This window comes from Mustela putorius, unplaced genomic scaffold, assembly GCF_011764305.1.
Source record: "Mustela putorius furo isolate JIRA1106 unplaced genomic scaffold, ASM1176430v1.1 tig00003869_pilon_pilon_pilon, whole genome shotgun sequence".
Lineage (NCBI taxonomy): Eukaryota > Metazoa > Chordata > Mammalia > Carnivora > Mustelidae > Mustela > Mustela putorius.
This window is the reverse complement of record NW_025422021.1, coordinates 7,051,129-7,078,343: the sequence shown is the minus strand read 5'-3', so window position 1 is coordinate 7,078,343 and position 27,215 is coordinate 7,051,129. Positions and strand designations below refer to the sequence as shown.

The following is a 27,215-nucleotide window of genomic DNA, read 5'->3' as shown; positions in this document are numbered from 1 at the left end:
AGATTGCTAAAATGACAAATGTCTGTCAAGCTTTGAAAGTAGCTGTTTAAAAAAGGATGGAAGGAAGGAGGAAGACCATTTGATTAACACGAAGGACAAGAGAGACCATATATACTCTTCTGCAATAGACACAGATATACTCCTGAAAACACAGAAGAATAGTGCTGAAAATATTTTTTACTTATTTTTAAAAGATTTTATTTATTTATTTGACAGAGATCATAAGTAGGCAGAGAGGCAGGCAGAGAGAGAGAGAGAGAGAGAGAGAAGAGGAAGCAGGCTCCCCGCCAAGCAGAAAGACTCGAGCCCAGGACCCTGAGATCATGACCTGAGTGAGCCAAAGGCAGAGAGAGGCTTAACCCACTGAGCCACCCAGGTGCCCTGAAAAATACTTCTTTTTAAAGTTGCTCTATGATTCTCTGTATAACTTCAATATTTCAGTGTTAAGTGTGGGGGATACTGATTGTTCAGTAAATATGCACAATGAAAAGCATGATCAGGGGCTCCTGCAAAAATTTAACTTTTTTTTTTAAAAGCCAGTTATTTACATGCATTGTTTTTTTCACCTATTACGTAACTATAAATTGTGAATAAAGTTTGTGTATTAATATAAAATGCACTCTCAAACATCCAAATCAAAGTGAAACTGAAATTATTGGAAGATTGTGGGGTGTTGTATTTGAAAATTAATAAATGTGCAGTTCAATAATGGTATCTGGCATAAAAGTGAAATTCTGATGGCACTGAACCTTTTAGCAGGTTTCTGGCCTGTGTACATATATGTGAGCCAACTCACACTTTTAAAACTAATTTCATTATTCAAGAGACCAGAAAGAAACCAGAATATTAACATTGTTTACTTCTCAAGTTAAAATGAAAGTTCTATCCCTATCTATTATCAGTGACATTGTAGCAGTGTTTGTGTCATGTAGCACTAATTATCAGTTAAACCTCAGCAGCTCAGATTATTGATACTGAATAGGATGATGGACAAGATGTGCAACTGACAATCACAAGTTTTTAGGACAAGTATGTATTCACTAAAGTGGTGCTTCTTCTCTCCAACTTTCAAAATGTCTAATGTGAGAAAAAGAACTATAAATGTTATGGCATTGCAAAAGAAATTTGCATCAATTAGATTTTGCTCGAAGCAATTATTTTCCACTCACTTATATAAAAAATTAGAAATTCTTTTCTCCAGTTTTGATTCATTTTTTTTTTTTCTTTTTTTTTTTTTAAAGATTTTATTTATTTACTTGACAGAGAGAGATCACAAGTAGGCAGAGAGGCAGGCAGAAAGAGAGGAGGAAGCAGGCTCCCTGCTGAGCAGAGAGCCCGATGCGGGACTCAATCCCAGGACCCTGAGATCATGACCTGAGCCGAAGGCAGCGGCTTAACCCACTGAGCCACCCAGGTGCCCTTGATTCATCTTCAATTGGCAGTAGGTTTGGTTTTAAATTTCTCCTCATCCTACTTCTCTAGTCTTTTGTCAAGTAGTTAAATATCTACATAACACACTAGAGGAACATGTTATTTTAAGGAAATTCTTTCAAGAGTCCTCATAGAAGAGAGAAGAATTATAGTAATATAAATAGTACTCTGTTGTGAGATTGCAGTTTTAACTACTTTTCTTTTTTAAAAAGTAAACTTAAAATAAGAAAAAATAAAGGAGATCACAGAGGAAAAACAGGTGGAAAGGATGCAAATTTGTTCCATACCATGTTGGCAACCTAGTAGTTAGAAAGTGTTACTTTATATATTTGTAATTCCACAACAGTTCCTTTACTGTAACTTTTCTACGGATGGAGAAAACATTCAGCTTAGACAAATGAATGCAGTTAATTATTTTCAGTTCTGATCTCATGAACTTGCCTCAGTATCCATATCTTCTTAAAACACTTTGCTCTTCAATTTTTTTCTCTTTGTCACGCCTCAATATCCCTAACAGCTCTAAAAGTCTCTACAGTCTTCTCTTTTGCAAATGCAGGAAATTTGTTCTGGACCCCCTTTTTGCCTATCTTATCACCCCAAACATTCATCTACCCCCACTTACTCCTAAGAAAATTAGTGAGGTCTGGTGAACCTCCTCTAAGAACCCGGCATGACTTCTGAATAAAATTGGTATCCCTTAGATACAAGAGGCTATTTGAAGAAAACTATTTCTATCACAGAAATGCCCATTATTACATACTGCAAGAAGCAATGGAGGCCTCTAATTGCTCTTGAAGACTTCCAAATGCCACAGAGCGTGGTATTTCTACCTTGTTCAAAAGAGTTATTATGTGGTTGTTAATCCATTAATCTGCTATGGTTCTTAAGAATTCAACTAAAACCCTGCTCAAGTATGTAGTATTTAAATATACTAAAATATAAATACTTTATATATATAAAATATGTATATATGTATATATATACATATGTATATATGACAATTAGAGTGAAAAGGAAGATTTAATTTGTAAGTTTCTGTTTGTAGCTAAACAAAACACAGGATATCCAGGATATCCTTTATGTCTGCCTTGGACTCACAGAAAGCCTCTGCATTTTCATAGGTGTCCTAAAGATGCAGCCCAGTGCAGAATGATGAGATGAGGACAGCATGACCCCAGACATTTTAGTTGATTTTTTTGTAGCTTCTACCTCATGGCAGATCTTTTTTCTTTCCCTCTGGCAAGCCAGGGTTTTCTTGAACATCCCTGAAATGGCCTACGTTATAGTTAACCTTCTAAAATCTGTTTCTCGCTATGGGAATTTTCATTCAGAACATTTCAAGTACAAGGAGGGTCCTTGTCCAATTCCCACCCCCAGTCTTTGGGTCTCAGAAGAGTCTATAATTAATTGTGTTTGGCATTGTGGGGGGAAAATTAGAGGGCTGCATTTATCTTCAAATCATACTTTAGTTTATGCCAGCCTCAGTGAGACCAGTCCAGAGAAAGAATGGAATTTAAGACTGTACTTTCTTTCCATCTTTCGTATCAGTGCCTCCTCCTTCCACTTTCTCATCCCACTCGCTTAAAAGAGGGCTTATCATCATTACTCTTAGCTTTCCACACACTATTAAGTTACCAATGCAGGTAGGTAGAACCACTTCTAGGGTAAAGAATTTTGTCTGGCATTCCAGTGTTTACCCTTTATGACTCCCCATAACTGTCAACCTGAGGCCCACATAATAGCAAAGCTATGAATTCCTTAAGCCAGAAACCAAGAAAGTCCTGGTCATATGGACCTTCCCAGGCCACAGAATAATACCTTGCTCTTTCCAGTTACATTCTCACCTTGGAGATAGCCTCTTGGGTTAAATGTCAACCTAATACTCTGTTTCTATAGTTTACTATTAATAGAGTATCAGTATTTGATATGAACATGCCAGGCACTGTTCCTGGCCCTGCAGCTACAACTATCAAAAAGACACAATCCCTTAAGGAGACTTTCATGGGAGAGGAGGTGAGTCACAACACATTTATAAACAATATATTTTAAACAGTAGTAAGTACTGTGGAGAAAAAGCGGGAATGTGATAACACACAGTATTCTAAGCTTACTCCCTTGCTACAATTTTAGGGGTCTTGAGAGCTAAAGATGTTTTGAATATCTCTAGAGAGGTAGATAAATATTTTGAGCTGTGCTTTAGATAGAATTAGATAGATTATTCCCCCAGGAATAATACCAAGCTGTCCAGCATTTGAGAGACTCAACCGAACTATATAACCATTTGAGAAAGCAAACCCTGGGACTCTCCTGTAAGATGAGCAGATCCTGAATCTCTATGGCTGAGAAATGCTAACTAAATGCTTTTTGTTGAAAAATAGCCACTGCCAGCAACCATGGGTCCTCCTAGGAGTCTCTGCCAAGATCAGTTGTAGGATGCTAGTCATGCTAATAGGTAGAACAATCAAAAGCCCTTGGATTTATGAGTCTCCATTGATCTTAAGTCATTCTTCTCTTCAATATTTAAGCTCCCTTGGAAAAGAAACTCTAAGTTACTAAACATTTAATAGGAGATAGATTACTTGCATCATTCAGGAGAAGGAAACGCAGATTCTTACAAGGAATGTGGGCCAATGTTTAGAGATTATAAACAGATAGCTAAAAAGATGTGACCTAGAGATAGAAGGTTACCCTCAATTTACAAAACTGTTTCTATAAAGTTGTAAGTGAAATGTCATACTGGAGCCTAATCTCTCACTGACAGATTATACCAGTGGTTCTAATTTTTGATTTTGGGAACCTGCACTCCATAACAACATGTTAACATAAATAACATTTTAAAAAATAACTATATATTCCAACACAAAAATAGAAAGGCATTGTATTCACTTTTGTAAATAACTACATTACACTTAATAGTAGCTGCATTTTTCTATCTCCGTATTCGATCTGCTGCATCATATTGTTTTGGTTGAAGTTCTGATGACAATCTAGCCTCACATGGCTATGTCAGTGGAAAAAGGAAGAACTTGTGAACCCCCTGAAAGTTTCTAAGGGCCCTCAGAATTTTCAGACCACACTTTGAGAATCACTGGATTAGCAGTACATTCCAAAAGGGGGGGAAAAACCTGCCAAATTAATGAGTTGATAGCTTTTTGAAAGATAAGGAGTCTAGTCAAGGCATGTGGAGAATTGTTGTATTCTAGTACAGTGTTCTGAAAGCTTAATGTGTATACAAATCACTTGGAATCCTTGTTAAGATTCAGATTCTGATTCAGACGGTGTGGTGTGAAGCTCTAGAACCTCTATCTCTGAGAAGGTCCGGAGTGATGCCAACACTGCTGATCCCTGGACCTCACTTTGAGTAGCAATGGTGTAGTATATTTTAATATACACATCACCAGAAAGAATGCACAGGTGAGCTTGTGTAGTAGAAGAGGGTAGGATTTGGGTGGGTGGAGGGAAAAGCAGAGTATATATAAACTCATGCTACCCACCTTCAAAAGATCTATAAAAATTGTGATACCACTTACAAATCCTATACTATCATAAGTTTTGACTACTACTTATTAACTATCTGTACATCAAAGCAAGGCATAATGTTTTTGGCAGAGACAAAGTCCAACTGCCATGTTTGTTGAGGCAGAGGATGATAGTATTAGATCTGAAAAAGAATTTTTTTGGTTCTAATAATGTAAAGAATTTGGCAAGTAATTAATGGACTATGTATTTAGATCTAAAGTCCATAATATTTTCAATAGAGTAATACTGTGAAATTACCAAATTAGTATATGCTTAGCATGTAGAGACTTCAAAAACTCATAACTTCAGGTATAGAAATCATGTACTTAGAAGGCTTTGCAGAGGATAGTCCTGATGTTTTCTCCTTTCAAACACTTAACACCCAAACCAAACCACTTGGCTAAAATTATCAAATAATGAGTATTTATTTTTTGGTTCTCAAAGGATATTTCCCATTTATCTATAATCCTTCTTCAAACTTAACTTTAGTAACATTCATTTCTACCTAACTTCAGCTGCTCAGCAAATTTTTATCATTCCTTGGAAGTACCTTACCTCTTAGAGCTTGAACTCTCAAGTTCTTTACAGTTCTCGTCTATTTACTGGCTCTTACTGAAATGGATCTGAACCATACTGTGCTCCCTGGGCCCTTGATTGTTCTATTTTCATAAAATACACATAACAACATCTACCATCTTAAGCATTTTAAGTATATATTTCAGTGATATTAAATACATCTATAATGAGGAGTGCCTGGTTGGCTCAGTTGGAAGAGCATGCAAACCTTGATCACAGGGTTGTGAGTTTGAGATTCACGTTGGGTATAGAGATTACTTAAAAATAAAAACTTAATGTATTCATAATGTTTTGCAACCATCATTACCATCCATGTCTATTTTGTAAAACTGAAACTCCATGCCTGTTAAACTAGACGCCTGCATTGTTCCCACCCCAGCCCCTAGCAATAACAATTCTTTTTTGACTCTATGATTTTGATTACTCTAACTACCTAAGTGAATTAAACAGCAGTTTGTCTTTTCGTGACAGGTTTGTTTCACTTAGCATTAATGTCCTCAGGGTTCATCCAATTGTAGCATCTATCAGAACTTCTTTCCTTTTTAAGGCTAAACAACATTCCATTGCATGTATATACCACATTTTGCTTATACCATTTATCCATCGATGGACACTTAAGTTGCTTCCATAGTTTAGTTATAATAGTGAATAATGCAAGTATTTCTTCAAAACCTTGCTTTCAGTTCTTTGGGGGAATACACCCATAAGTAGAATTGTTGGATCATATGGCACTTCTATTTTTAACTTTTTGAGGAACCACTATTCTATTTTCCATAGTGGCTATACCATTTTACATTCCTACCAACAGCGCAGAAGTGTTCCAATTCCCCCATATCCTTGCCAACATTTTTGTTTTGTTGTTTTTATAGTTGTCATACCATGGTGTGAAGTGGTGGTATCTCATTGTAGCTTTGATTTGCCTTTCCCTAATGATTAGTAATGGTGAGCATCTTTTCATCTCAGTCAGCCATTTGAGTACCTTCAGAGAAAGGTCTATTAAGTCCTTTTTTTTTAAAATAAGATTTTTATTTATTTATTTGACAGACAGAGATCACACGTGGGCAGAGAGGCAGGCAGAGAGAGAGGAAGGGAAGCAGGCTCCCCGCTGAGCGGAGTCCCAGGACCCTGAGATGACCTGAGCTGTGAAAGGTAGAGGCTTAACCCACTGAGCCACCCAGGCGCCCGTCTATTAAGTCCTTTGACCATTTTTAAATGTGTTGTGTTTTTGTTGTTGAATTTTAGGACATCTCTCCATATTGTGGATATTAATCCCTTATTTGATAGAGGATTTACAAATATTTTCTCCCATTTTGTGTCTTGTCTTTTTGAGCATGTCTTTTTTTTTTTTTTTTTAAAGATTTTATTTATTTCACAGAGAGAGATCACAAGTAGGCAGAGAGGCAGGCAGAGAGAGAGAGAGGAGGAAGCAGTCTCCCCGCTGAGCAGAGAGCCCGATGCGGGGCTCGATCCCAGGACCCCGGGATCATGACCCGAGCTGAAGGCAGAGGCTTTAACCCACTGAGCCACCCAGGCATCCCGAGCATGTCTTTTATTGCACAAAATGTTTAAACTTTCATGATACTCAGTTTATCTAATTTTTTTCTTTTGTTGCCTGTATCTTTGGTGTCTTATCTAAGAAATCATTGCCAAACCTGGTGTCCTGAAGTTTTTGCAGTTTTCTTCTAAGACCTTTGTAATTTTTGGTCTTATTGAAGTCTTTGATTTACTTTGAGTTAATTTCTGTATATGTTGTTAGGTAAGGTTCCAACTTCATTCTTTTGCATGTGACTATCCAGTTTTCCAGGCACCATTTGTTGAAATGGCTATCATTACCCCATTGGATGGTCTTGACACTCCTGTCAAAAATTATTGGACTATAAATGCAAGGATTTCTGGGCTTTCTATTCCATTAGTCTATTCTGTCTTTATACCATTAACACTGTTTTGATTACTGCAGCTTGGTAGTAATTTTGGAATAAGTTCATGCATACATCATTTTTTAAACTTTCTCCACCTCCTTAGTACTTTGATCATCTTTAATATGGTTTAGTCTTTGTCTAGATCTGCCATCAGGTCTTTTGCTCCAAGATTTTTTTTTTTTTTCCCTTTGAATGGGCCATACTTTCCTGTTTTTTGAATACCTTTTTTTGTTCTTGTTGTTGCAAACTGGACATCTGAATAATGTGGTATCTCTGGCAATCAGATTATTCTCCTTCCCTAGGATTTATTGTTGCTATTTTATTATTACTTTTGATTGTTGTATACAGTCTCTGTGCCAAGGATTAGCTTAATGTGTAAACAATGTTTTGTCTGTTTTTTTCTAAGCCTGTGCGTTTTCTTGGGCATGAGTGGTTACTTTCTGATTTTCCCTGTATATACAGTTGTTTTTGAATGTCCTAGCCTAAAGACCCAGCTGCTTAACCAATTGAGCCACCCAGGGACCCCTGAATTGGCTATACTGTTAAAGCCAAAAATTGCCAAAGCATTGCTCATCACTAGTATCTTGGGATGCTAGTTGGTTCAACAGCAGTTTAATACTACATAAGTATGTTAGAAGATGTAAAATTTACATCCATAGGCTTTGATGTTTGGATCTTGGGAAACAGTTGGGGAAGGACAGGGTATGTGCATCACACAAGTGCCACTTCCTTTCCTGGGAATTTTATGTGCTTTATGTAATTTAGTCCTCATGATGACCCTGCATAATTGGGAAGAAAAGATGGACAGAAAAATGGGCTTAAGATGGGTTAATTCCCCAAATCAGATGATCATTAAGTGGCATGGGATCCAGATTCCAGATTCAGACCTTCCTTGATTCCAAAGTCCTGGGATCAAGCCCCGCATGGGGGTCCCTGCTCAGCAGAGCCTACTTCTTGCTCTCCCTCTGCCTGCCACTCTGCTTACTTGTGCTGTCAAACAAATAAAATATATTTTTTTAAAGATTTTATTTATTATTTGACAGAGAGAAATCACAAGTAGATGGAGAGGCAGGCAGAGAGAGAGAGAGGGAAGCAGGCTCCCTGCTGAGCAGAGAGCCTGATGTGGGACTCGATGCCAGGACCCTGAGATCATGACCTGAGCCGAAGGCAGCTGCTTAACCCACTGAGCCACCCAGGCGCCCCACAAATAAAATCTTAAAAAAAAAAAAAAAAGCCAATTAAGCTTACTTTTTGATATTTGGTTTTCATTACCTTTTTAAATTTTTTGAAAGTATTTTTATTTATTTTGACAGAGAGCCATAGAGCATAAAGGAGGGGAATGGCAGAGGGAGAGGGAGAAGCAGGCTCTCAGGTGAGTGGGGACCCCAATGCAGAGTTCAATCCCAGGACTCTGGGATCATAACCTGAGCAGAATGCAGACACTCAACCAACCGAGCCACCCAAGTGCCCCACCTTTAAAATTTTTCCACTTGATACTTGGTTCCTAGAGAGAGCCTCATTGAAGCAAGAAACCAGCTCCTAATGAGATTTTCTTCTTAGAAATTCTACTTTGTTATGGACACTTATTTGCTTAACATGAGACTTACTGAAAAGCAAAAACCACCCCCAACACTAGTCTAACAAGGCTTCAATTCCTAAAAAGCCAACATGATTGATTTTTAGATCCAGCTGTGTAAGACCAGCCAAGTTAGTCTTGGAAGGTAATTCTGCTCCCAGGCATTGTAATTCCTGTTACTGTCTTAGCTTAATTAATTGTATCTCATAGAAGCTGAAAACACTCACATATTTCTCCTTTATACAAGTAACCGAAAGCCCTACAAATTACAATGTGCAGAATACCATATAAAAGAATTCTCATAAAATTGACTCGTTTTCATCAAGGGGCAACTGCTTAGTTTCCCCTGACTTGCATAGCATCTACTTGAATGCATATTCTTCTTTGTGATTATTGAAATTTAGGTTCAGTACAAATCACGGCAAAAACTAAAGTTTTCATCTTTAATGAAATGACCTTGGAAATAATGTACATTTCCATGACACCAGTACTACAGTTTTCGGAGTCACAGTAAGATACACAGAATTATATCCGTAATTAATATGAATGCCAACATTTCAAGCAGTAATTTCTGTTACATGGCAAACAAAATCAAGAAAGCAACCATCAAACAAAAGAGACCCATAGCTTCAGACAAGGCAAATCCCAGGATAGCATATGAGAACAGCTGCTGCTTCAGCGAAGGGTTTCTAAAAGAGACAAAACACATATAATTGTTACTTTGAAATATTTTCTGAATTCCAGTATGTCTGGTAAACTCAAAGAATCAAACTGGCAAGTCCTAGAAAAGTATTTCCCTAGATCTCTTTTGCCCCTGCCTTTGTTCAATATTCTTTCTTCTCAATCCCAATCATTTACAGAAAAAGTAGGAAGTGATCTCTATGTTACTATAAGTGGTTTGTCTTCATTCATTTTGAGGGGTTCAGACATACTTGCTATTCCCATGAAAGTATATTCTATGTCTTAAGATCTGATAGTTTAGAAACAAGATCTTAAATAAAATGGAAATTGATACTTTTATTATATAAAAGAGACTGTGCTATTAACTGTAGTTCCAATATAGTTTAACAATCAAGAGTGCAGACTCTGAAGTCAGTATGAAAATTTATTTCTGACACTAGCTACTTGGGCAATCAGTGTATTTCTGCAATGCTCATCCTTCGTAAGTAAGCTGGAGTATCTCCAAGCAGTACTATGAGGGTTAAGTAAGATCATGTATGCAAAGCCCTCAAAATATAAGGCAAAAACAGAGTTGGCACTTAATACAAAGTACCTATTACTATTTCACTATTTTTCTAAGTTTCCAACTATGTAAAGCATGCTCTTAAAGTAGCTCATTTGGTGATAGAAATTACCTGGCATAACCAATGATAAGGCTGCCAAAGACTGTTCCAATACCAGCACCAGAACCAGCCACTCCCACTGTTGCAGCACCTGCACCAATAAATTTGGCAGCAGTATCAATGTCTCTGCTTATTGCACTGGTCTGAAACTCCCTCTGGATTAGTTGAGACACACCATTCTGGGCTCCATTAAATACCGTAGAGCCCTAAAGAAAAGGAAATAAAAAGCAAGGGTTAAATCAGTAATCACAGTTAGCTATTTTCATTACTACACTGTCAAATGATAACTACTTCTTCGTGATTTTTTGAATAGGAGATTGTGTGTGGCACAGTGGAAAATCAAGAGCTTAGAGTAATTCCAATGTTGTGGAATAGGGATAACAGTATACTTCGTAAGGTTGTTGAAAATTATGAAACAGTGTATTTGAATATGCTTTTTAATAGGGTAGGCTTTTCAGTAACTGGCTAGTATAATCTTAAATACAGGTAACTCAAGGCACACACATACATACTATTTCTTAGCCAACTCAGCCAAGTTTCTTTCATTGGCTTATCCTCAGCACTATTTTTTGGATACAAGGGTGGAAAAAGACTGCCCTCAAACCATTCACTAATGAGGTTTTTTTAAACCCCCCTTTAATTAAAACCATAAGACTTACTTGGTGGGGTTACTTAATTTCTATTATTACTGCTATTACCTCTCCAGTCCTAGCCTCTGGTCGAGATAACACTGATGCAGAAATTGGTCTGTATGCAACTCTGGATCCAGCTCGGATCTATTAAGGAAAAAAAAATTCCAAATATTAACTGAAGAGTAGGTTAAGACTTCAATGACCCTTCTTGTACCTTAAGTTTTAAAAAAGCCATCAGCAAAAATTTATCAGAAAGCATATGACTGTTCTGTGTTGTCTCTTATCTTGCTGTTTGGTTATTTTTAATCCATGAAGGAATTTTATTTTAAAGTTGCTAACTGAAGTATGAAGTGTGCTACATAATCTATTTGTAATAATCTGAATAAAACTTCTACATGCTTGAAAAAAAAAGCACTTGTTTTTAAAATTTCAATTACTGTAGTGCCACGATTTAGATTAAAAAAAAAAAAAAAAAAAAAAAAAACCAGGGCGCCTGGGTGGCTCAGTGGGTTAAAGCCTCTGCCTTCAGCTCAGGTCATGATCTCAGGGTCCTGGGATCGAGTCCCACATCGGGCTCTCTGCTCAGCAGGTAGCCTGCTTCCTTCTCTCTCTCTCTCTGCCTACTTGTAAAATAAATAAAATATTAAAAAAAAAACAAACAGCAATAAACATCCCACATTCTTTGCTAAGTTGAAGTGTACCAACAAGTTAATGAAGGGTTACTGTATAACGCTTGTCATTTAAATTAGCCCATAAGTTAAATATGAGGCCCACAACTTCTAAAATATTCCTGTATGTCCATTAATTATAAAATAAAAACAGCAGTTTAAACAATTCTGTATCAGTGTCAGGATAACCGGTGAAATATTCGACCCTACGGACATATTGCAGTCCAGCGTCTCTGCCCTTGGAGTGTCCACTACACTAAGGTCACAGAAAATCCCTTCAGAACCAAGACCTGATTCTTTAAGACAAATCCCCCACATCCTGACTTCACCTAAAGCTTCCGAAATGGTTATGGAAATAACAGCCAGAGGCTGGATGAAAGACTTTCCACGACTCCACCACCTTCCTCCGCCCACACAGGGTGAGGCAAAGTCCCTCCTTTTGCAGCAGCGAGTTTGACCTACAGATAGGCACGGGAGAACGCTGCGGCGGCGAACTAGGCCTCAGAGGCCCCCCACATCCTTAAGAGCACCCCAACCTTCGCGCCGACCCCAACCCCACAGCACGCGAGGAGGTGGGGAAGGGGGCCGCTCCGGCACTAGCAGCAAGGAAGGTTTGACCTACAGCGAGTGGGGCCTGACAACTAGGCCTCGGCTGCTCTCCACGGCACTCGTGGACAGGAGGGGCCGAGTGAGGTGCCCCAGGATTAGTAGAAATGGAAGAGGACACAGAGGGTGGGGGATGAGCGGTCCCCACAGGTTGGTGTGCCCCGCCCAGAGGTGCCCCATTCAACAACGTGGACACTCCAGGCCCAGAGGTCCGCCCTCAGCGTCCCGGCCTAGCCTGGGCTACGCACCAGAGCAGGGGTGCAGGCGAGCTTGGCGCAGGTGAACATCTTACACTCTTCGGGGCGGCGCGGCTGGAAGACCTGGGTGACGGCCGACGTGGGCTCCTCTCCCGCTTCCCTTCTGCGGAGGTAAAGAGGCTTAAGGTCAAGTGCCCTCCCGGGCCTATCCTTCCCACCCAGGTCCCTCGGGCTCCCGTGCACGCCGTCGGCCTGGGCCCTCGTCCAACTAGGCGCCAGAAGAATGAATGGGTCCTGGCGGGACGCCGCTCCGCCCGGGCCAGGCCCGGCTCTCGCGCCGTCCGCTTACCTTCCCGGGAGGTGGCGGCGGCAACGACGGCGGCAGAGGTCGAAGGAGTGGCGCTGGGCGCGCAGGCGCGTTCCGCCTCTTATTCGCGCGGCGGCACCCGGATGGAGAAGGCGGGGAAAATGGGGCCGTAGGGAAGACGCTCAAGGTCACTTTGTAACAACTTTATTGGCAACTAGTTGGGAAGGACAACGACAGCCACACCGAAGTGGGCGGGCGGGCAGCGGCTGGTAAGGGCGATGCAAGAAGAAGAAATTATCTCTGGCAGAGAGCGCGGAACAGATTGCTTCTCTCTTGATCTGAGCTGGTCAGAAGATAGTGCGACTTTTTCTTCCAGTCGATATCTTATGAGATTTGGCCTTTTACTCCGTTGTTACTGTCTCCTTCCTAGAGGGACTCCCCTTCCTGTTCATTCTCCTTCTCGGTGAAATAGAACTGTGTGTGCGCGTGGGGGAGGAGTTCATGCACTGCTTGACAGAAGAAATGAGGGTCCCCAGCAAAGGGAACACATTTCTTTAATGGAATCTGGAAAAGTATTCACTCTGGAAAAGTATTCCAGAAGTATGGCTAATCCTTCGACTGGCAGAGGACCTGATCTGAAGTACAGGGACAAGGGAAAGAGCTCCTGAAGAGATCAAAGAGTTTTGTGACTTTGGGCACAAAGTTGCGTCTTGGTAATGAAGTGAGGAAGGTAATTTTTCTTCCAGCTCTACACTTGTAAAGATTAAAGGATGTAATGTAATTCATGGGACTAAAGAAAGTCTGAGTATTTTAAAAACCGACCCAACTTTTATTTATTCTATTTTATTTTATTATTTTTTAAAGATTTTATTTATTTGACAGAGAGAGATCACAGCAGACAGAGAGGCAGGCAGAAAGAGAGAGAGAGGGAAGCAGGCTCCCCGCTGAGCAGAGAGCTGGATGCAGGACTCCATCCCAGGACCCTGAGACCATGACCTGAGCCGAGCAGCGGCTTAACCCACTGAGCCGCCCAGGTGCCCCCCGGGTCAACTTTTAACACCTGCTTTTGGTAACTTTGGACAAATCATTTTCTTTGATGGCTATAGAAATATCTCAGAAAAAGTTAAGTCTTACTTAACTTTTGGTAGATCCTCAAACTCTGTAAATTTTACTTAGTAGTTCATGGTAGTGAAAGTGATACAAGTCAACATAAAAGATTAAACATGGAGTATGCCCAGTTGATGGGATGGGGGGTGGTGCTGAAATCTCACCCACTTAGCCTAGAGTCTTGGCATGGGATAACGTCGACCTAGAAGATCACCCTTTTTCTAGTTAGCACAAGGTGTGTGGTATCATCTAGGGGCAACCCTAGGGAGAAGGCCTCAGAATTGAAACATGAAGAATGAATAAGAATCTGTCAGGGATCCGGGGCACCTGGGTGGCTCAGTTGGTTAAGCAATGGCTTTCAGTTCAGGTTGATCCTGGAGTCCTAGGATTGAGTTTTGCATCAGGCTCCCTGTTCAGTAGGAAGTCTGCTTCTCTCTCTGACCCTCCCCAACTCTTGCGTGAACGCACTCGCTCTCTCTCTCTCATTCTCTCTCTTGCAAATAAATCTTAAAAAAACAAAAATGAATTTGTCATTGATCCAACTTCAAATGCAAATAGTTCAAAATCACGTGAAGCTAGTCAGTTTAGGCTCAATCTTTAGCCCACAAAATAGAGACAATTCATTTGAATTCACACGTGCAGTTCAAAGAGAGCTTATTTATTTTCTCAAGTACTCAGTTCTTACCTGAAGTATGTAGTATCCTGTGATGTGTAAAGTAGAAACAGTGCTCTTCATTCATCAGAGTTCTCCAGAGAACCAGAACCAGTAGGAAATTAATTATTGAGTTATCTATTTATTTATTATGAAGAATTAGTGCATGTGGTTATGGAAGCTCAGAAGTCCTATGATCTGCTGTCTCCAAGCTGGAGACCCAGGAAAGCCAGTGGATTAATTCAATTTGATTCTGAAGGGCTGAGAACCAGGGAGACCAATAGTGTAATTTGCAGTCTGAATGAGATGTGATGTCCCAGCTCAATAGTTAGATGGGGAGAAAAGGGCAAATTCATTCTTCCTTTGCTTTTTGTTCTATTCAGACTCTCACTGGTTTGGACGATGCCCACCCACATTGCGGGGGGACAGTCTACTTTAACCAGCCTGCTGATTCAAAGGCTAATCTCATCCAGAAAACCTTCGCAGACACACCCAGGGATAATATTTAATTTAGGCACCCCATGGCCATCAAGTTGACCCAAAATTAATCATCACATATCCTTTACTTTAATAATAGATCTTTATAAAGGAATAGCTATCGTAAATGGAATTGTGTATAGAGATTTTTTTTTTAAAGATTTTATTTATTTATTTGACAGAGAGAAATCGCAAGTAGATGGAGAGGCAGGCAGAGAGAGAGAGAGAGAGAGAAGCAGGCTCCCTGCTGAGCAGAGAGCCCAAAGCAGGACTCGATCCCAGGACCCTGAGATCATGACCTGAGCTGAAGGCAGCGGCTTAACCCACTGAGCCACCCAGGCGCCCGTGTACAGAGATGGTTTAAGGGAAGTTCTGTCTCTTCAGCCATAAATCAGTAGCAGTAACTGTTGGAGAGTTAGAGGAGGCAGGAGAGAAGCTGGGATCCCTAACGGGATCACTTCCAGGGTGCACATGGGCTAGGTGCCTATAACAGGGAGAGGTTCAGTCTAAGTCTAGGCTCTGACTGTCAATATGTCAATAAGCAGATGAACTGGCCTAGAAGAGGAGACAATATGTTCTTGGTGGGTTCAACCAGTTAGAGTTTAAATATTTATGAAGAATATTAGGTGTTCAAAGAATAGATAGTGCTACCTGTGTTTGTGTGTGTGTCTAAGAAAGTGGGTCTTGCATGGTACCAGCCCATGTTGACAGAGGATGAATATTTGCACTGAGAAAGTTTGAAGAAAAATGGTGCCTTCTGAGAGGAGTAAAGTGAGACTGTAAAGATGCATGGGGGACTTCTTTTGAAGTATTCAAGTCTCTCTGTATTTTTTTCTTAAATAGTGGAGACGGTCGTCTTTTGTTTTTTGTTTTTCCAAGATTTTATTTATTAATTTATTTGAGAGCAAGAAAGAAAGAGAGAGTGGATGTGCACACATGCCAGCAGGAGGGTGAGTGAGGGGAAGGGCAGAAGGAGAGGGGCAAGCAGACTCTGCACTGAGCTGGGAGCCTATTGGGGGGCTGGATCTCACCACCCTGAGATCACAAATTGAGCTGAGATCAGAACCTGAGCCAAAAATCAAGAGTTGGGTGCTCAACCAACTCAGCCACCCAGGCACCCTAGAGATGATCGTATTAAGTAATGAATCACAGTTTGGTATTATGTGAATGCCTGAGTGAAGACAGCATGGGAAAGAAAGGAATGGGGTGGTAAAGAGAAGTATAGAAAATCCTTTCCCAATGTAAGTGCGATAATCCTTCCTTTACTTTGTGCCCCTTTGCAATGTGACTTTGCCACTCATCAAACAACGGAGTCTGTTTTCCTTCTCCTTAAATCTGGGCTAATCTTATGACTTGCTTTGACCCAGAGAGTGACACTGTGTGACTCCTGGATTAGAAAGAGGTCTTAGAGCTTTCATTTTCTCCTTGGAAGCCAACCATCCATCAAGAAAACATGGGTTAGACTACTGAGTGATAAGAAATTTTCTTGACAGAAAAAAAGCCTCATAAAAGAGAGCTGAGGTGCCCCAGACATGTGACAGAGGCTATGTTGGGTTCTCTAGCCTTTTTTTTTTTTTTAAGATTTTATTTATTTATTTGACAGACAGAGACCACAAGTAGGCAGAGAGGCAGGCAGAGAGAGAGGAGGAAGCAGGCTCCTTGCTGAGCAGAGAGCCTGATGTGGGGCTTGATCCCAGGACCCTGGGATCATGACCTGAGCCGAAGGCAGTGGCTTAACCCATTGAGGCATAACCCAAGCGCCCCGGGTTCTTCCCAGCCAAAACCACATGGAAGAGAAACAAGCCTTGCCTAAATTCCTGATCCACAGATCAAGAGCAGTGAAAAGGTTATGCTTAGAAGCTATGAAGTTTTAGGGTGGTTTGTTACATTGCAAGAGATAACTGAAACAGAAGATACTGTTTTCAAAATATGCACTCCTTTGAAATCCATGTGGGGGCAGCAGCATCTTTTTCTTTTCTTTTCTTTTAAGTAATCTCTATACCCAACTGGGGCTTGAACCCAGGACCCTGAGATTAAGAACTGCATACTATACCCACTATGCCAGCCAGGTGTCCCTTTTTAAAGAAAGAAAAAAAAAAAAAAGATTTTTTTTTTTTTAAGTAATCAGGAGGCAGCAGCATCTTAATGTGGGTAATTTGAGTTCAGAATTCCAGGCATAACTCAGAGCAAATCAGATAGAAGCGCATGTCTGGTACACTGACTCCCCTTTCCTTGAAATTCTGGGGTGAAGTAGGGTTGTTATTGTTAAAACTATGTAAGGTAAAAACAAAACAAAACAAAACTATGTAAGGTAGTCCTCACCTGGACACATGGAAAGATGCTTAAATTATCTGCTTTTGGAAGTTTTCATTTTTTAAAAAAAGATTATATTTGTTTATTTGACAGAGAAGGACAGACAGTGAGAAAGGGAATACAAGCAGGGGGAGTGGAAAAGGAAGAAGCAGGCTTCTCACTGAGCAGGGAGCCTGACATGGGGTTCAATCCCAGTACCCTGGGATCATGACCTGAGCTGAAGGCAGACATTCAATGACTGAGCCACTCAGGTATCCAGAAAGTTTTCATTTCGATAGTCTGTAAAGTTTTCACCAGCCTTCTCACATTAGTGTGATTAAAAAATATATATATATTATTTGTGGAAATGAAAACCAGAAATGTAAGTTAAAAATATTCTGGACTTTGTTATAAAACTGTTTTGCTTTTCTTATGAAAATTTTTGTTTCATATTATGGGCCTTAATTTGTTACCAATTTATCTTTTTTTAGGAAAATGAACGTCTAAATCTATGCTAATGATATAGGATCATTCTATCAAGGTGAGCTCCAAATAAATACTGTGTCCCCTCTTTGACATAGTGAGTATACAGGAAAATGTAAGAGTTTACATTATAATTGGGGTATATGAAAAATTGAACTGATATATAAAAAATTGGAGAAAAACACAAATTAGTAACAATTTTAGAACTATATTTTATGGTGTGTGGTAACGGAAACACCTTCAGAAAAGAGACTGGCTTGTTTATTTTTATTTATTTAAAAGATTTTTATTTATTTATTTGATACACAGATAGAGATATCAAAGGTAGGTAGAGCAACAGGCAGAGAGAGAGGTGGGAAGCAGGCTTCCCGCTGAGCAGAGAGCCCATATGTGGGGCTCAATTCCAGGACCCTGAGATCATGACTTGAACTGAAGGCAGAGGCTTAACCCACTGAGCCACGCAGGTGCCCTGAGACTGGCTTGTTTAAAAAGTGCCTCATTGAGACAGACTTAAGCTCAGATGAGAGAGATGGGCTGATCCTGGGATCTAGCCCCACATTGGGCTCGCTGCTCAGTAGGGAGCCTGCTTCTCCCTCTCTGTCTGCCTACTTCTGCCTACTTGTGATTTCTTTCTCTCTCAAATAAATAAATAAAGAATCTTTTAAAAAATGAATAATAAATAAATAACTCCAAAGATTTAGTAAGGAATTAAAAGTACATGTATCATTTTATGGCCTTTCAGAGGTCCAGATGGTCTAGGCTAAAATTTATATTGAAGAGTTACCTGAAAACACTATACTGATATAACAAATATTATTCCATCCTTTTTTCCTGGTAAGATATGCTAGTTATTGAGGAAGAAAACAATTTTATGCACAGTTAATAATTAATATTGAAAGACTAGTTTGTATAAATATGGAAAATGGAAGAAAATGAGAAAGTATATGGATATGAGATCAGGTCTATCTTTTGCCCCTTATCCATCAGGCAAAGCATAGGGAATATAGTCAATAATATCTTAATAACATATGGTGACATACACTTATCATGGTGAGTCCTGAGGAATGTATGGACTTGTTGAATCACTATGTTGTACCTCTGAAACTAATATAACATTGTCAACCATACTTCAATAATAGATAAAAAAGTAAATAAGTTACCCATTTTTCACTTAATTTCACTTAATTTGTATATGGCTGGTTACCTATCCAACATAACTTCTCCCTTTTTTTCTCAGTTATAGAACTCTGTTCAGAGTTCAAAAATACTGAACTTCCCAGGTTTCCTTATAGTTAAGAATGGTCAGTGACATGTGAGTTAAAGTTACTTGGTATTGGCTCTAAGAATGCATACAAAGGATATAGATTCAACCGTCTTATTTCTTTTTTTCTTCCCCCCCACCGTTCCCCCTCCCCCTGCTTGGAATATGGATCCAGTGTCTGGAGGTGAAGCCACAATCTCGCAACCACTGAATACAGAAACTGAACGTTAAGGATGGAGAAGTTGGAAGTGAAAAGGAGATTGAGTTCTTAACTTTTTTTATTTTTTTAAGTAGCTAGAGCTGCTATTATCTATTTATGGACTTCATGTTATACAAGAAAAAAACTTCTATTTGCTGAAGCCACTGAGGTCAACCTTCTTTTATATGCAGCTGAACACAACATAAACTGAGGGTCTACATCTTTGACCTTTTTGATCTTTGGTCTGTGATTACAGCAGAAATAGCCCTCTTCCCACAGAATTTATGTTAATTTAGATCTTTTTTTTCATGTTCCATGGGATCAACAAGGAGATAGAACCATTTTAACAATTTGAACAAAGAAAATGTAAAGATTGTTAACCAATAAAAGGTATCTATTAAGAAGAATAAAGTGGTTTCTAAGAGGTGCAGAAGTAGCAACTGTCGGAAGAGCTACTACCCTTGGCTAAGGATGAGTGAACAGAAAGGAAGACCTTAGAAATTTAAAGAAGAGGGCATGGCTGTCACAGGACTGTATAGTCCCCCTGTGTTGAAGGAACTTGCTAGAGGCACCAGCCACAAGTGAACCGGGAAGACTGCTGAGGTCCACAAAACCAGGCTCCTCTTGGGAACCAATCCATGGGCTCCACACAGGATGAAAGAAAAGTCATTTCCTCCAGCTCTGGTCTCACAGGGTCTTTCCATCGCCCTCTTCTGGCAAAGCCTAACATTTTGCCAGTTGTCAAAGCAGAAATGCTTGCAGAGTCTAGCTCTAGAAATAACAAAGCAAAAGAATGGATTTATAGCTGAGAAGTCATAAGTTAATAAATGGCACAGATGGTAAGATTCTCAGGGGTTAGGTCTAATTCACATTTAGGTCTTCTACAGCACCTAACAGAGTGTTAAACATAGTAGTCACTCAATACATTTTTACTCAATAAAATATAAGGGGCTCAGTATATACAAAATAATTTGCAATGTTTTTTTTGTTCTCTTCTTTTGGCTAAGATATATTCTCTTTGGCTCTTTGGGCAAATTAGAATGACCTCTAGAATGCCTTTTTCTTTCTTTTTTTTTTTTTTTAAAGATTTTATTATTTATTTATTTATTTGACAGACAGAAATCACAAGTAGGCAGAGAGGCAGGCAGAGAGAGAGGAGAAAGCAGGCTCCCTGCTGAGCAGAGAGCCTGATGCGGGGCTGGATCCCAGGACCCTGAGATCATGACCTGAGCTGAAGGCAGAGGTTTTAACCCACTGAGCCACCCAGGCGCCCCTAGAATGCCGTTTTCTTTCGAGTATTGCACAATTCAAACTAAGAGAAAATTAGGAACATTTTTTGGTTTATGACTTGAGTTTGTTCAAACACATTTGTGTGCTTATGAAGGATCCTGGGTTTATACCCTCATGTGCTTAACGAATTCATTGAAAAACCAAAACATTAGAGCCCTCTTTTGATCCCTTCTCTGAGACAACGTAATTTTGCAGGAAAGGTTCATCAACTGGAGCAGCCTCAAGTTGGAGCTGTGAGGGAGGCAATGTCTGTAGTTCTCCTTTCACTTCTTTTTCCAAGGCCTTTGGTCCATCCTGAGCTACTTTCTCTTTCTGTAGGTACCTGGTATCTTCATGGTGACTACTGACCCTGCATGTTTCCCCATGGTGCACCTACTGAAGCCATCTCTCTCCTAGCAGAGTCCAGCTTCTGAACTCTTACCCATGTAAGATATTCATCTCTTAGTGTTGCTTCTGCAGCACATCTCTATAACGGCACTATAATAACAGAAGATTAACATGGTCCCTGTGCAAGGACAACACACAGACTCAGACATTCAGTAGTTTTATACTATGCTACCATTTACCTCCGAAGGTGGGTGGGGGTGGTGGATGTTAACGTATCTAAGAAATGGAAGGAGGGGCACCTGGGTGGTTCAGTTGGTTAAGAGTCTGCCTGTAGCTCAGGTCATGATTCCAGGGTCTTGGGATCGAGTCCCACATCGGGCTCCTTTCTCAGTGGGGAACCTGCTTCTCCCACTGTCTGCCCCTCCCCCTGCTTGAGCTCTCTCTCTCTCAAGTAAATAAATAAATAAAATCTAAAAAAAAAAAGAAAAAAAATGGTGGGGCACCTGAGTGTCTCAGTGGGTTAAACCTCTGCTTTCAGCTCAGGTCATGATCTCAGGGTCTTGGAATCGAGCCCTGTGTTGGGCTTTCTGTTCAGCAGTGGAGCCTGCTTCCCCCCTCTCTCTCTCTCTGCCTGCCTTTCTGCGTACTTGTGATCTCTGTCAAATAAATAAATAAAATCTTAAAAAAAAAAAAAGAAATGGAAGGAATTACAAATGTATTTCCTGTATTTAAAAACTAGAGGGTTCATAGATTGTTACCCATGGGAAAAGAAACAGGCTGGAGGGAATAAAAATAGAAGCTAGACTTCTTTGAATATACTTCACTTTTGGAAAGATGCAAACCATTTATGAAAGCAATTTAAAAATTTTTTTTTAAAAATCCCTAAAAAGGGAAAGTAAATGAAACTGAATTTAACTGCATCTACTGGTATCATAACCACACTGGGTAGATTCAGAGACTTTCTATAGGTGGATAAAAAGATAGCTCCTTCATCACCCTGCTTCATGTGCACTGGTCTCTTTGCTGTTCCTCCAACATGCCAACCATATTCCACCTCACAGAGCTGCACATTTGTTCCTTCAGCTTGGACCACCTTTCTGCTGGGTAGTCATTTGGGTTACAACTGCACTTCGTTTAAATCTTCGCTCAAGTATCTTCTTAAGAGAGGCCTTCCTGGGGTGCCTGGGTGGCTCAGTGGGGTTAAGCCTCTGCCTTCGGCTCAGGTCATGATCCCAGGGTTCTGGGATAGAGCCCCGCATCAGGCTCTCTGCTTGGCAGGGAGCCTGCTTCCCCCCCCTCTCTGCCTGCCTCTCTGCCTACTTGTGATCTCTGTCTGTCAAATAAATAAAATCTTAAAAAAACAAAAAATACCTGAAAGTGACATAATGCCTTACAATCACATACAATAAACGCCATCCAAGATATAAATAAGGTATACATACATGCACACACACACAGTGCTTTAAAGCAAGGATAGCTTGGGGCATCTGGGCGCCTCAGTTGGTTAAGCGCCCAACTGGTGATTTTGGCTCTGGTCATGATCTCATGGGTTGGGATATTGAGCCCTGGCTCAGCAGAAAGTCTGCTTGAGATTCTCTCCCTCTACTCCTCCCCCCACTCACACTTGCACTCTCTCTCTAAAATATATAAATAAATTCTTTTTAAAAATAAAAAATAAAACATGGATAGCTTTCCACAGACAGATTAAAGTTCAAGTATAATTTTAAAAAGCATTGTGTAAAGCTACATCCAAGCCCATCACTGAGAACTGAAATTCAGCATTTAATAATGCTTCCTTGGGGCACCTGGCTGGCTCAGTCAGTAGAACATACAACTCTTGATCTTGGGACTGTAGGTTCAAGTTCCGTTAAGTGTAGAGAACTTAAAAATAAAATCTTTTAAAAATAGTAATTATGTTGGGACACCTGTGTGGCTCTGTTGGTTCAGCATCCACCTTTGATTCAGGTCATGATCCCACGGTACTGGGATCCAGTACCACATCGGGCTCCTTGCTTGGCAAGGAACCTGCTTCTGCCTCTGCCTGCTGCTTCCCCTGCTGGTGTGATCTCTCTAACAAATGAATAAATAAAATCTTTAAAAAATATTAATAATAATGCTTCCCTTCAGCTTAATTAATTCAAGTACCACAGAGGGGATAATGTATAAATTTTATCAATGATTGTGAATTATTAAAACTTTCCTAATGTACTGGTTTTAAAATATTAAAGTAATTCACACTAATGGTAACCTATCAAACAATACAGTGGTATGTGACTAAAAAGTTAACAGTCTCTCCCTTCTCCATCCACTCTGCTCAAAATTTACTGAGTGCCTATTAATGGGCCAAGCATATTCTAGACTCTGTGTGTGCAGCAATAAACAAAACAAAGTCCTTGCCACCATGAACTTACAGTCTAATGAGAGAGTCTAATTATTTACCAAACAAATAACGGCAGGTAGCTAAAAGTGTTAGGGAGATATAGAAAGATATGTAAGGGATTCAGGAAGGCCTCTTTTTTTAAAAAAGATTTTATTTTTATTTATTTATTTATTTATTTTACATGGAAGTGTATGAATATAGTTTAAAATCTTCTTTAATAAAAACTTGTATCTTGGGGCACCTGGGTGGCTCAGTGGGTTAAGCCGCTGCCTTCGGCTCGGGTCATGATCTCGGGGTCCCGGGATCGAGTCCCGCATCGGGCTCTCTGCTCAGCGGAGAGCCTGCTTCCTCCTCTCTCTCTCTCTCTCTGCCTGCCTCTCTGCCTACTTGTGATTTCTCTCTGTCAAATAAATAAATAAAAATCTTTAAAAAAAAAAAACAAAAAAACTTGTATCTTCTTTTTAAACAAATAGTGCTAGGAAAATTGAATAGCTACATGCAAAATAGTTGGACTCTTTACCTTATATCATATAAAAAATTAAAAAAATTAAAAACAATATTTTTCCATAGTCATTTTCACCCCTATTTTTAAAGACAATCAATTATAATTATATGTCCTTCAAGAAGTTAAATCCATCTATATTCAACAGACCTGGATATTCAGCTTATGGGTGAGAGATAAGAAGTTTTACAACACTAACAAAATGGGAGGACTCTTGCTTATTAAACTTTTCTGCTATTCTAGACCTAGTGAGGTTTTTAAGGGCCATATTCCCAGCCTTAGTGCCATGTGATATATATATAGTGTCTTACATGGTAGAAGTACACCATGCTAAGTAATACTTTATTTTCTTTTTACTTTTGAATTATCATGACTCTGTGGAGCATGGTAAGACCCACTTCAGAGTTCTGTCCTCCAAAACAGAAAATAATTAATTTGTGTTAGAGGTAGTTTGTTACAGCAACCATAGGAAACTAATATAGTCAGATTCTTGTCTGATTCCAGGCACAGGTTATCAATTCTGGAGAGACAAATCAAAGATGGGGTGGGGACTTAATTTTGGAATTCAGGCAGCTGAACTGCCTGGGATTGTATGGGAAGGGTCATTCATTATAGATCTTAGTTTAAAACAAGGCCAGGGAGATGAGCATAAGGGGTGTGCTCTGACAGATGATGGCATGATCTCTGAGAGCACAGAAGGTATACCAGCTAGCTGGCTAGGTCATAGGACCAGGCCCATCCTGAGCACCCAAAATTTGGGAGGATAAGAAAAGAGCCAGGTATCCAAGAAATGGACAGAAGTGTATCAGATGAAAGACTGGTATCTCTAGGCAGGCAAGGAAGTTGGTATATAATGTTGCTGAGATGCTGTGGAGCATAAAGTAACAGAACACTTTAGAAACCACACTGACTTTTAGAAGAGCCAGGAATTTCTCTCTTGATTGGCTTCCACGTTGCTCTTAGGGTATATAAAACCCTGTAGGAAGAGGGCAGCTAGAAGAGAGTCATCAATGATAGGGTGTTGGCCAGAACGAGTAAAGAGGGAGGGCCAGGAAATGTGAGGAGGCAGTGTCAGTCCAATTGTATGTTAGTTTCACTGATAGCTTCCTAGAGGGAAAAAGTCACAAACTTCTGTATTTATACCTCTTGACCATTCAGGGGTCTTGTCCAGGAACTTCATGAGCAGCAAGCCTACGTGTAGTCCTCTCTTTCCTTCCCCCACTGTCTTGCTAGTATGAGTCTACTCTTATCTAGTCTGCTTGTCTTCATCTCTTCTTCAGATTCATGTGTCATTCATTCAACAAACATTTTATTCATTCATTAAACACAATTGTGAGACTGTTTTCCAAAGATATTTCTTTGGTGAAAACCCTAGAATAAAATACTAATTAATGTACAATTAAAAACCTGTCTCCCACCCCCATACCCCCATTCCCCAGTCTTCTTGCCAGTAGGCTACTAAAACCCTTTGGTCTGGCTCAAATTGTCTACTTCCCAGCCTTCAAAAACCATCACATAAAATCCTCTTTGTACCTCTGGTTGCTTTGCTCTGGCAAAGCTCACAGAGACCTCTGAAGTCTTCATTTACATTCTATGTATATCAGCAAAATATATGCTATCCAAATACAGCTGGAGCCTAAAAACAAAATAAATCAGGGTGAGAGGTTGTGGGGTAGGTGGAAGGTTAAGATTAAGACCAAGCCTTCTTAACTGTCTCTATATGCTATTGCTACTGCCAGATTATCCAGACAAAACAGCATTACCCTCGAGGTATGCTAATTCCTTCCCATGATGCAATTCTGCTTCTGTGTTCTTTTATTTAATTTGGACCTTTAGCTTGCCAGAATATCAACCCTTGGCCTACTCATCCCATGCTTCAACATCCAATCAACTTTCTCTTAAAGACACACAGGAAAAATACCACACTAGAACTACATTTTAAAAGTTATATAAGTAATATATGAATATAGGCTTATAAATAATCTAAATAATATCAAATTATATACAGCAAAAACTGTAGCTCTTGTATATTGTCCTCCCCCAATTATTTTCTTTCCCAGAAGGAATCATAACAAACAATATAGTATAGGGGTGCCTGGTTGGCTCAGCTGGTAGAACATGTGATTCTTGATCTGAGAGTCATGAGTTTGAGCCCCACATGGGGTGTGGAGCCTACTTCCAAAAAAAAAAGAGTATAGTGTATGTCTTGCCAGATCTTTCACTACATTTTTTACATGGAAGTGTATGAATATAGTTTAAAATCTTCTTTAATAAAAACTTGTATCTTCTTTCTTTTTTTTTTAACTTTTTAATTTTTTTATAAACATGTATTTTTATCCCCAGGAGTACAGGTCTGTGAATCGCCAGGTTTACACACTTCACAGCACTCACCAAAGCACCTACCCTCCCCAATGTCCATAACCCCAACACCCTTCTCCCAACCCCCCTCCCCCCAGCAACCCTCAGTTTGTTTTGTAAGATTAAGAGTCACTTATGGTTTGTCTCCCTCCCAATCTCATCTTGTTTCATTGATTCTTCTCCTACCCACTTAAGCCCCCATGTTGCATCACCACTTCCTCATATCAGGGAGATCATATGATAGTTGTCTTTCTCTGCTTGACTTATTTCGCTAAGCATGATACGCTCTAGTTCCATCCATGTTGTCGCAAATGGCAAGATTTCATTTCTTTTGATGGCTGCATAGTATTCCATTGTGTATATATACCACATCTTCTTTATCCATTCATCTGTTGATGGACATCTAGGTTCTTTCCATAGTTTGGCTATTGTGGACATTGCTGCTATAAACATTCGGGTGCACGTGCCCCTTTGGATCACTATGTTTGTATCTTTAGGGTAAATACCCAGTAGTGCAATTGCTGGGTCATAGGGCAGTTCTATTTTCAACATTTTGAGGAACCTCCATGCTGTTTTCCACAGTGGTTGCACCAGCTTGCATTCCCACCAACAGTGTAGGAGGGTTCCCCTTTCTCCGCATCCTCACCAGCATCTGTCATTTCCTGACTTGTTGATTTTAGCCATTCTGACTGGTGTGAGGTGATATCTCATTGTGGTTTTGATTTGTTCTTAACAAATAGTGCTAGGAAAATTGAATAACTATATGAAAAATAGTTGGACTCTTAACCTTATATCATATATAAAAATTATGCAACCCTCATATGATAAAAGAAAAAATAGATAAATTGGACTTGATCAAAATTAAAAATTTTGTGCGTTAAAGGACAATGTCAAGAGAGTGAAAAGATACCCCACAGAATGGAAGAAAATATTTACAAATCACACATTTGGTAAGGAATTAATATCCAGAATATGTAAAGAACTCTTACAACTACACAATGAAAAACCTGAACAACCCAATTAAAAAATGGACAAAGAAATTGACATTTCTCCAAACAAGATATAAAAATGGTCAATAAGCACATGAAAAGACACGCAACATCACCAGTCATG

At 39.7% G+C, this 27,215-nt stretch overlaps 1 protein-coding gene and 2 long non-coding RNA genes across 4 annotated transcripts; 2 read left to right on the top strand and 1 right to left on the bottom strand.

Annotated features, from left to right (window-relative positions):
- Positions 1-2,456: 2,456 nt before the first annotated feature.
- LOC101689893 lies at positions 2,457-20,240 on the top strand. Of its 2 annotated transcripts, none has more exons than XR_001176663.2 (3): positions 2,457-3,444; positions 17,794-17,843; positions 19,222-20,240. It is a non-coding gene; the product is annotated as an uncharacterized LOC101689893 (long non-coding RNA). The 2 variants fall into 2 exon arrangements; XR_200943.3 differs by lacking the exon at positions 2,457-3,444 and adding an exon at positions 13,035-13,504.
- Positions 3,451-9,616, top strand: LOC123388014. The gene is made up of 2 exons (XR_006602559.1): positions 3,451-4,845; positions 8,759-9,616. It is a non-coding gene; the product is annotated as an uncharacterized LOC123388014 (long non-coding RNA).
- Positions 9,451-12,630, bottom strand: ATP5MC3 (ATP synthase membrane subunit c locus 3). Its single transcript, XM_004774384.3, has 4 exons — positions 12,519-12,630; positions 11,063-11,140; positions 10,377-10,570; positions 9,451-9,710 (listed from the first exon to the last, which is right to left on the bottom strand). Exons 1-4 carry the CDS (start codon positions 12,555-12,557, stop codon positions 9,596-9,598), a joined length of 426 nt encoding a protein of 141 aa, XP_004774441.1. The 5' UTR covers positions 12,558-12,630; the 3' UTR covers positions 9,451-9,595.
- Positions 20,241-27,215: the final 6,975 nt, after the last annotated feature.